The 11588-nt window shown below is 36.9% G+C and overlaps 1 protein-coding gene across 4 annotated transcripts in view; it reads right to left on the reverse strand.

The window, feature by feature from the left end:
* CD84 (CD84 molecule) overlaps positions 1-7752 on the reverse strand; it is a 36374-nt gene extending 28622 nt beyond the window's left edge. For 3 of the 4 annotated variants that reach the window (XM_024750696.1, XM_024750681.1, XM_024750672.1), the window contains exon 1: positions 7626-7752. In XM_024750696.1, coding sequence (XP_024606464.1) covers positions 7626-7671 — 46 coding nt within the window. In that variant the 5' untranslated portion in view covers positions 7672-7752. Of the gene's footprint in view, positions 1-2867; positions 3020-7625 lie in introns of those variants that run through there. The other variant, XM_024750689.1, reaches the window with a different exon arrangement.
* Between the last annotated feature and the right edge of the window lie 3836 nt (positions 7753-11588).

The raw sequence follows: 11588 nt of genomic DNA on the forward strand, positions 1-11588 counted from the left end.
AAAAGCTTTACAGACAAGCAAAATCTAAGAGAATTCAGCACCACCAAACCAGCTCTACAACAAATGCTAAAGGAACTTCTCTAAGTGGGAACCACAAGACAAGAAAAGGACCTACAAAAACAAATGCAAAAGAATTAAGAAAATGGTTATAGGAACATACCTATCGATAATTACCCTAAATGTGAATGGATTAAATGCTCCATCCAAAAGACACAGGCTTGCTGAATGGAAACAAAAACAAGACCCATATATATGCTGTCTACAAGAGACCCAATAGATCACATCTCGGGTGACAAATCAAGCCTCAGTAAATTTAAGAAAATTGAAATCATATCTAGCATCGTTGCTGACCACAAGAGAAATTAGAACTCTTGCATTCCTATACGTTAATGATGAAAATTCTGAAAGAGAAATTACAGAAACACTCCCATCTACCATTGTAATGAAAAAAACAAAATACCTAGGAATAAACCTACCTAGGGAGACAAAAGACCTGTATGCAGAAAACAACAGGGGTAATCAGACTCCCTGACTTCAGACTTTACTACAAAGCTACAATAATCAAGACAATATGGTACTGGCACAAAAACAGAAATATAGATCAATGGAACAAGATAGAAAGCCCAGAGATAAACCCACATGTAAGACAGGACACTATAAAACTCTTAGAGAAAAACATACGAAGAACATTATTTGACATAAATCACAGCAAGATACTTTTGACCCTCCTTCTAGAGAAATGGAAATAAAAACAAAAATAAACAAATGGGACCTAATGAAACTTCAAAGCTTTTGCACAGCAAAGGAAACCATAAACAAGACAAAAAGACAGCCCTCAGAATGGGAAAAATATTTGCAAAAGAATTAATGGACAAAGGATTAATCTCCAAAATATATAAACAGCCCATGCAGCTCAATATTAAAGAAACAAACAACCCAATCCAAAAATGGGCAGAAGACCTAAATAGACATTTCTCCAAAGAAGACATACAGATGGCCAAGAAGCACATGAAAAGCTGCTCAACATCACTAATTATTAGAGAAATGCAAATCAAAACTACAATGAAGTATCACCTCACACCAGTTAGAATGGGCATCATCAGAAAATCTACAAACAACAAGTGCTGGAGAGGGTGTGGAGAAAAGGGAACCCTCTTGCACTGCTGGTGGGAATGTAAATTGATACAGCCACTATGGAGAACAATATGGAGGTTCCTTAAAAAACTAAAAATAGAATTACCATATGACCCAGCAATCCCACTACTGGGCATATACCCAGAGAAAACCAGAATTCAAAAAGACACATGCACCCCAATGTTCATTGCAGCACTATTTACAATAGCCAGGTCATGGAAGCAACCTAAATGTCCATCGATGGATGAATGGATAAAGAAGTCGTGGTACGTATATACAATGGAATATTACTCAGCCATAAAAAGGAACGAAATTGAGTCATTTGTTGAGATGTGCATGGATCTAGAGAGTGTCATACAGAGTGAAGTAAGTCAGAAAGAGAAAAACAAATATCGTATATTAACACACGTATGTGGAACCTAGAAAAATGGTGCAGATGAACCAGTTTGCAGGGCAGAAGTTGAGACACAGATGTAGAGAACAAACGTATAGACACCAAGAGTGGTAAGCCGTGGGGGTTTGGGGATGGTGATGTGCTGAATTGGGCTATTGGGATTGACATGTATACACTGATGTGTATAAAATTGATGACTAATAAGAAGCTGCTGTATAAAAATATAAAATAAAATTCAAAAATTCCAAAAACAAATGACACTAGAGTACTCTCAGATGTATATATCAACAGAGAAGAATCTAGAACCCCCAAAGGGAGTCTTGCCATGTAGAGCACCCTCCTTCTGCCCCTGTGTCAAGCACCATGACTTAGTGATGAAGATCCAGACTGCCTGAGCTTGAATCCTGCTTCTGCCCTTGTTCTAGCCATGAGACTTTGGGAAATTTAACCACCTCTCTGTGTCTCAGTTTTATCAGCTTCTAAATGAAGCCAGCAGACTAATAGTAGCACTTACTTCATAGAAGCATTATGAGAGTTAAACAAGTTAATATTTGTAAGCCTTTTGGAAAAGTACCTTGCATATACTAGGCACCATATGTGTTTGTTATGTAAAATGAAAGCATTATTACAGAGATTAAGATAATATCCCCAGACAACTTTTATGTGTTCCAAAAGAAGAGCTGCAGTATTGGGGAGATATTAGAGAAGGCCAACATGAAGCTATTCATGCGAGTGGAAATAAGGAAGGGTAGACTCTTGCTTAATAGTGACCCAAACCCCCTCACTTCTTTAGGATTCTTCAAGTCAGTATTTCTTGTCCTTTTTTTGACTCCAGCTAACCTTCCCCTCCTCTCCTCCCATTCACTGCCTGCCTGAATATTCCAGGCCTGGAAGGGTGACCAGACGTAGCACCACCCAATGGCACCCAGAAGAGAGGTGGTTGTAACCAGTTATTCTGGGTGAAGTGAAGTAGCAGACAAAGAGGAAACAAAGTGTTAGCAGCCAGAAGTTTTGTGTTATTTTCCATGAGCATGGAAAGTCCTTGGTTATGAGGTTTTTTAAAAAAGGAACCTACCACCCCCATACAATAGTATGCTATTTTCTGCTGGATTTTTTTTTTTTTTTTACTTTATATTATCTTTATTGAGATTTGGGTTGACTTGATTCCACTTCTGCAAAACACACACACCCACACACACACACACACACACACACACACACACACACACAGATTCTCAAAACAGAGATGGGGTCCTGACCACCCATTATTTTATCACTACTCAGCACGGCAAGCATATAATCAAAAATCGAGTATAACAAAGGAAATGTGGGTACATACCTCTACTAACATCAGCTCCCCAATTGATTGTTCACACCTCTTTCTTTTCCAACTTCCACGTAGATGAGTTTAGATACCCCCAAACTTACAGATTCATCCTTCTCTTAGGTTCAAGAGAAGAAAGGTTTGATTTAGAAAATACTTGAGTAACCCAAGTGGCCTAGCACTGACTTTTGGGCTCCTGTTGTGAAGGCAATCTGGCTGCTTTGTGGGTCACCATATTGATCTCTAGGGCTGCTTTGTGGATTGGGTTGGTGTGGTGGGTCACTACCCCCTCTACTGGAGTCCTGTGTTGTCACAAGTATGCAGCTTCGAGCCTCTACTTAGAGATTGGATTTTTAAGCTAATGTCCTGATACCTAGTTTTCCCCATACTTAATATATTTTTTCTTGTCTATAACTGGGCTTTTGCTCTTTTTTTTTTGAACAATAGCCAATATTTATCGAGCACTTACTATGTGCCAGACATTTGTGCTAAGCTCTGTATCATGGAATCTTTACAATGATTTGCTTTATTTATTTATATTTTCAATATTTTTATTGATTATACTCCATTTAAAATTATTAGAAAATAATAGCTATATTCCCCTGTGCTATACAATACACCCTTTTGCTTGTCTGTTCTATACATAGTAGTTTGTTTTTCTTTTTTAACAACTTTATTGGAGTATAATTGCTTTACAATGGTGTGTTAGTTTGGGCTTTTGCTTTTAAGCCCTTTCTGAGTGTCTATGGTAGTAGTCTGCTCAAATCGCTTTCTAGAACAGAGGCTTGGTCTTTATCTTGAAGGCCCCTCTTCATTAGGACTTTGGGCTAGTGGCAAATTGACTCTTGCCAGGACCCTTCTCCAGGCATGAAATCCTCTCCCTAACCCCCAGGATGATGGTTGGGGCCTACTTATCCAGGAACAGATATCCAGAGGGGCCCGCTCACTTCTCTTGTACTTTTAAGTATCACCTGCTGGAACACACCATGATGTGCTCTACATTCAACAAGACATCAAGACCTTGTTGATACTGGACCCTTGTTTGTTTTGAAGAAGAAAATTCAAGTCAACACATAACCATGTTCATGTGAATGATACCTGAACCATGTCTGGATATGGTCATTTCCTTGGATATTCTGCCTTGCTGGCCTGCCTAAACTTCTGTTATTGGCAAAGGTCTGGCCTCTAACCCCCATCCTCCTCTGTAGGTAGATGGAGAGATAGGCCCAGCTTCTGCTGAATAATGCTTTCTTGTTGGGAATAAATCACCATTCATGATAAATCCCAAAGTGGGATAACCATCAATCTCAGGGACAATTCCACTTCAGCATCAAAGTGGGTGAAGGCAGCACTGCTCAGTGGTTAAGCCTAAAGACACTGGAGTTCAAATCATACTTCCCCCACTTTTTGGCTAAATGACTTCTGATTTTCTGTGTTAATGTCTTCATCTGTAAACTGGGATATTAATAGTATCCATCTCATAAGGTGTTGTGAGGATTAGACAAAATAACAAACGTACGCTACTTAGAGTAATGCCAGACATGTAGTGATTGCTTCATAAATGGTTAATTATTACTATTATTGACAGGTGAGAGGATAAGGGAGCAAGTGGAGGGGCTGAAGAAAGAGAAGTGAGAAAGGTGCGGAGAAAAGGAAGAATTAAAGGAGTGTGAGAAAGAACACATAGAGGGGCATGAAGCAAAAGTGGTGGATTCTTGTTTTCTACCCCAAAGGGTAGGTAGCTAGTAGAATACTTGGAGGGACAGTCAGAGTCACAGTGTTCACAGGTCATGATGAGGAAGTTGAGATTATAGAGCATAAGACTGTGAGTCTTGGTTCTTAGAGAAAACTTTTCCAACATGGAATGGTCATGAGCTTTGCACACTCAGATTCCTCTTATTTCAGTGATTTCAAGGGAAAATGGGATTTCCAACCCCCTTTTCCCACTGCATTTCAGCTGCTTCTGCTGCTCTGAATTCGAGGGAAGTAAGTAAAGTCAGTGTTGATGTCTAAGCCCAGTGCTAAATATAAGGGACCATCTTTGCCAGGAATAGCAGCAGGAGGGATTTCGGGTATATTTTTGACTCAGGAAATGTTGGTGGAATAAATTTTAAAAGGTAAACAGATCTATTCAGCAAAGGCAAATTGTACCTGAAAGTACTTTTAGTTTTACTGCTATAAAAACAAGTCCCCATCCCTCATTTATGGATCCCTGACAAAATGAATATTTCATCCCTGGTTTTCTCTTATGGAACCCCAAAATCCCACACCTAAGCTCAAATTCCCACCATCTTTCCATCTGCTCATGTTCCTTGGATCATCCTAAACAGAGGAGTCTCGCCCAGGATCTCAGTGCAAGAAAGCCCTGGCTCCTCCTAAAACCACGTGAAAAGCAAGTGTGAAAAGCAGAAGCATTAGCTAATATTTGTTAAGCACCTACTATATTCAGATACTGTGCCAAGTGTTGTACATGGATTATCATTTTGGCTCTCAAAACAATCCTATTGTACTAATAGTTCTCCCATTTTGAAATCTAAATAACATTTTTGGGGCCCAGGATGGGCTGTCCCCAAATATGCCACAATGGCATATTGATTATTATTATTACTTTTTGGCCGTGCCACTTGCAGGGATCTCAGTTCCCCTACCAGGGATTGAACCCGGGCCATGGCAGTAAAAGCCCGGAATTGTAACCATTAGGCCACCAGGTAACTCCCAATGTTGATTATTTTGAATTGAAGTTCCTTAAGAAGCAGCCAATGCAAGAGGGAAACTCTGACTCTTCTCTGTCCCCCTGAAAGCAGAAAATAAATCTCCCATATGAAAGGTGCACTCCCTATATCTGGAGGTACAATGACATCCTTATCACCAGAGACAGGGAATTTGGGGCAAGGAGCTTGTATAAACAAACCTTGTTACTTTAATTTACTACTTCAAGCCCAAACTCTGTTTACATTCTTCACTGATTGAGCACCCAAAGCCTAAGTTTCTTTGTCCTGTTGATTCTTCACAAGTTTATTTTTTCTTTGTCTAAAAAGTATAAAAGCTGTTTGTGTTGGCCACTTGTTAGGTCTAATTTCTATGAGACTTCTGTGTGCACAAATTAAAATTTGTCTCTTTTCTCCTATAATTTGTCTTGTGTCAATTTTATTATTAGTCCAGCCACAAGAACTCAAGAGGGGGAAGAGGGGAAATAGTCCTCTTCCTGACAACAGGTGGAGTTTATATAACTTTCCCAAAGTCCTAAAACTAATGGATGAATGATTCACTGCTAGCTGATTTGACAACTTCGATTTCAGTTTCAGTAGATGAGGCAAGTGTATCTTAGAGCTGCCTTTCATCGTAGCATGTTTTGCCCTTTGAAGAGTATCAAGGACGTGGAAACTGAATGAGTGAAGAGGTCAGAAAAGTGTGCAGCAGAAAGAACTATAGCCCTGGGGTTAACAGAACAAATGTCCATTTCCAGCTCTACCAATTTCAGGTTGTGAAATTTCAGGTGAATTTTTTAACTTGAATCTTAGATTACACTTTTTTGCATAATGGAATTAATAATATCTATCTTGCTTATTTAAATGATTTTAGTATGTATCACATAAGAATGTGGGCATAAAAATTGTAAAATGCTTTCCAAGTTAAGTGATATCAAGTACCACCCTGTCCAACCCTTCTTTGGAAGATTGGGGACATCCCTAGATTTACACTTAGGTCCTATTCAACTTTTTTCCCCATCTACTTGCATTTTCTACTTGTATGTCCAGATGACTAACATAGGCTCTAAAAACTTGACCTGCCCAGTGGATACAATATCTATGAAGCTCACATCAAATGAGCCACAGTTTTAAATGGTTAAGGGAACCAGAGAGACCAAAGTGCATGGATTCTACCTTTTCAAGAAATCCTAACCCACTAGATTCTCTGTGTTTTAACTCATGCCAGGAATTTGCTAATGCATTTCCAAAGCTGGTAAGAGACACTATAAGTAGATTTAGAAATGCCAAATATAGTCAGTTTTTACATAAATAAGGCAATTGTTAGGATTCAATGAGATAATATATGCAATGACAAAGCACTCCCAGAACTATGTTGATGTTACATAGTTTTCTTTGTACTAACAACAACCAATATTCATTTAACCTTTATAATTTACTGTTAAGCCATAAGTAAGAAAAACAGAATTTTCAGTTCAACTTCTCTGTTTCTCTTTTGAGAACTAACTTATTTGTAGAACAGGGATGATAATCTCTTCTCCATTTATTTTAGGGTTTTTGGAGGACAGAAGCAGAGCAATAGCTCTGAATTTACTTTGAAAATAAAGGGGGCTTATAGCAATGAAATTGTTACAATGATAATTATAGTCATGCATCTCTCTAATCTGCTGGAGAAATGAAATAATTGAGAAGGGTCTGTCTCTGTTAAAGTCTATATAACACATTCTAACACCAAAAAAAATTGCTTTTAAGTTTTTCAAGGTTTTGGATTATCTGTTCCTCTGTTGGTTTTCTGGGCAGGTCTACCATATGCTGACTCTTCTGAGCAGAAGGGTTTGTCTCAGATCTTTAGAGACTGAATACAAATAAAATTCGGAAATATAAACTCTAAAGCTGAAAAACAGTTAGGTTTGGATTTTAGGTCTCTCCCCAGTCAGTTGGATTCCTTTTGAGACCCAGGGTGTTTCTGTTAAAGCAGATCAAAAGGGCATTTCAATGTCTTCCTTAAGGGAAATTTCTAAAACAACAGAAAATTAGGAGGGGATCATCAAGGGTCAGAACTCACAGGTTTGTAGACAAAGGAGCAAGATCCATAGGTGGTGAAGAGCCATCTTCTTCCAGAGTATAAACTTCTGTGCAAAAGTATGGCTCTCTTCCAGCGGAGAATCTGTTTCACTTCTGTTTTCATGCCCCTTTTTATAGAAGGCATTGAAAGGAAGTGAGTTAGCTTATGAAGGACATGCTAGTTTTTTTTTCTATTGTATAATTAGTTATTTTTTCCACAAATATTTATTGAATGCCTACTATGTGTCAGACACTCTTCTGGGCACTGGCAATATAAAGAACAACAAAGCAATTGATCACCCTCCTTTCATGGAGCTCATATTCTTGTTGGGGAGATCAATATTAACAGGCAATATAGTGTGATAAGTGTTGCTGAAGAGAAAATAATGGGAACTGAGAGGGCAGCGGGGAGTTCTAACCCAGACTAGGACAGTGTGGGGAAGGCTTCCTGAAGGAACTGACAACCAAGCTGAGTCAGGTCTGAAGAGTAAGTTAACATTATTAGGAGAAAGGTGGTAGGGATTATGAATAGGAAGAATGTGTTAACACTATAGGAGCTTAATAAGTGGTAGCAGTTAATATTACATAATTATAGTTGCATGTAATAATAATTATTAATAATTCTATTATACAGTTTTATAATTGTATATAACTGTAAAATTATTTATACTGTATAATAATTATATTATATGTAATAGTAATATAATGTATATTATCAGATAATATATAAATTATATTATACATTGTAATGTATATATGTATATACATAAATAATATATATAATGTATAATTTGTATAATTATGTTATGATTGAGCTAGATGTAACACAGGACTGTTCTCTAGTATACTTCTAGGATACTCCTCTAGTTATGCTCCTAGCCAATCCCTGTTAGAAGTATAACAAGGACCTTGTCTGTGTGGGGTGTGTTGGAGAGTGGTAATATGAGTAAATATTTGGGACCAGATGCTAAGCAGTTTGAACTTGGACCCAGATGTTTTGGGAAGTGCTGGGAAAACTGAGGAGATAGGTCCTGAGACCTGGGGAAGTAAGATTTTATGCAGCCTTTCCCTTAGCCAGCTAGCTCATTTCTAGGGGTCCTGAGCATCTGGAGTCAATCCTGCTCATCATTCTCCATATATACTTATTCAATATTGAATAGTTGAGTGCCTTTATGTAGATATAGTGAACTGGGAAGCTGAGACCAAAGAAGGATTAAAATAAAAATAAAATTTCCCAATTTTATTTTTTCCGTTCAAAAGATAAAACCATATTACTTTCACAGTTTTAGCAAGAATATCTTCCTGAAATATGTACTTAATACATTTGCAAAACCACACATCTATCTTGTATTAGTTGTACAGAGAAGGAAGAAAGACTATGAAGTTGCCAAGAGCTGCTGGAAACCTGACTTTGTATCCTCTTTTTCCCTTCTTCAGTCTCTGAAAAAATGTTTCTTCGTCTCTTGCATTTAAAACTCTTGCTTGGTCTCATGTGTATGTCTTTAGAACTCCTTTATTGGATGAGATAGGGCACATTCAGGGTGGTATGGCCATAGACAAGAACTCCTATATTGGTATCTTACTCAAGGACTTATGTTCTCTTAAGCTTGAACCAGTGTCTTATCTCTGTCTTTCAGCCTTAACCTGCCACACAATAGTGTATTTTTTTTTATCAAGAAGATACTAGCTTTTGAGACTTCTTCTCTTGATGTGCCCTTTGTAGATGAGCAAAGAGCCAAATACCTTGGGATCTGGGGCAGGAGGCCAGTCTGGGGTACAGACCAATAGAAGAGAGAGTCTGTGACAGACAGAAAATTTGAGAAGACAGAAAGATTAGATAAAACTTAGGTGACCCTGTGGGATGGCAGGACAAGCTGGAATCTGGAAAAGTCTCCAGTGCAAAAACAAATTCTTTTTGTCCAACATTTCCCATGCGCTCCAGAATTTTGCTGAGAAAGTGGCACTGAGAAGGATCTGGAAAACAGAGGAAGATTGTATGACACATGTAGTTGGAGTTTTAATATAAAAGTGAACCAAAAATAATGAAACTACAGCCCAACTCCTTCCCACTTCAAATATTAGTAAGATCTGAAAGGCAGTGGTGGTGAAGGAGGTTGGGGGTTAGGCTAACTGTAAGTGAACTGAATCTAATTAAAGCTATGACACTATCCCAACTCAATTTAATTCTAAGGAGAATATTAATGATCACCTTCTCACTCAAAATGCCAGGCAGAGGGAAGGGATTGCATTCCTAGGGAAATAAAGTAAAACAAACAAAAAAAGCATTATACTTAACAATATATTTTCTTTTATACAACTATTTGAATACAATAAAAATTATGAGAATTGTTAAGAAGCAAGAAAATATGATTCATAATCAGGAGAAAGCTAAATCAATAGAAATAAACTACAGATGAACAGGTTTGAGAAATAGCAGGTAAAGACTTTAAAACAACTGCTGTAAATATTTTGAAGAATTTACAGGAAAATGTGTTGAAACTTTGAAAAGATGGCCTGTTTCCAGAGAGAAATCAAAATCCCAACGAAGAACCAACTTGAAATTCTAAAGTGTAAAAATATGATATATGAAACAAATTTAATTAGATGGACTTAATATCAGAATAAGCACTTCAGAAGAAAGGGTTATTGAACATCAAGACAATAAAAACTATTCAAACTGAAGTAGAGAGGAGATCAAAAATATGAAATACTTACAGATAAATTTGATGAAAGCTTAAGGATAAATCTGACAAAAGATACTGAAAACTAGAAATAAGTGGGAAGGAATGCCTATTGATGTGTTGGAAGATTCAATATTGTTAAGATGTTAGTTCTCCCCAGATTGATCTATAGATCCAACAAAATCCCACTCAAAATCCCAGTAGGTATTTTTGTTTTTGAACATTGTAAGACACTTGTTTTATTTAGTAAATAAATTTCTCTAAATACATATAATAAAATGCTGTAATTATATTAAACAAGTAATAATTACAAACATGTAGACCCTACTATAGCCTAGTTCTTCATAATCACTGTGATGATTACTATACTATCTGGAGAAAACCTGTGGCAAAAACTAAAATTGAAAAATCCTTTGGTGAGCACAGTCATCCCTCCCTCCATCAAAACGAAAAGTTTACCAAACTATAGCAAATATAAAAGAGGTGGTTAGTAATTCACAACAGTCTTCAAGAGCATTAATTATCAATTCTTTACCTGATTTAGATACATCCATTTGTTCTCTAATCTCATCTTTACCAAATGTGTCAAGCAATATTAGATGTTGGAGACGACAGAAGAATCAAACTTTCCCTACCCCTGACAAATTACAAGATTCCTGATGAGTATAAGTTTCTTGAAAATAGTGGAAATTTTTTCTACCTGAGAGTGGAGAATGTGATGTGGAATTTTGCATTTGGCACAGAATCTGGCTTAGATGATTTGGTGAAATATGAGGACTGGGCATGTGATAGAACATTTAAATGTAGTCCAGATGTGTTCTACCAGTTGTATAGGTTATATGCATTGATAAGAGATAACAACACTCCTCATCTGTTCATTTTGCTTCTAGGGAAATCTGAAGAGATTTACAGCAGACTTTCTTGTATTATAAACAACTTACATTGGATCCAACATTGGATCCTGAATCCTTAATGGCTGACCTTGAGAAAGGAAGTATCATTCTTCAATTTAAGATATACCTAAATACAGCTACAATCATGAATCTACACATTTAACATGTTTTCAAATATTTTTGTATTTTATTTTCCACAATAAAATATTTTTAATTGAAGTGTAGCTGATTTACACTGTTGTGTCAATTTCTGCTGTAGAGCAAAATTTTATATATATATAATTCTATATAAATATATATATATAATTCTTTTTTTTTAAACATCTTTATTGGGGTATAATTGCTTTACAATGGTGTGTTAGTTTCTGCTTTATAACAAAGTGAATCAGT

Source organism: Neophocaena asiaeorientalis, unplaced genomic scaffold (assembly GCF_003031525.2).
Source record: "Neophocaena asiaeorientalis asiaeorientalis breed wild unplaced genomic scaffold, Neophocaena_asiaeorientalis_V1.1 scaffold315, whole genome shotgun sequence".
Taxonomy (NCBI): domain Eukaryota; kingdom Metazoa; phylum Chordata; class Mammalia; order Artiodactyla; family Phocoenidae; genus Neophocaena; species Neophocaena asiaeorientalis.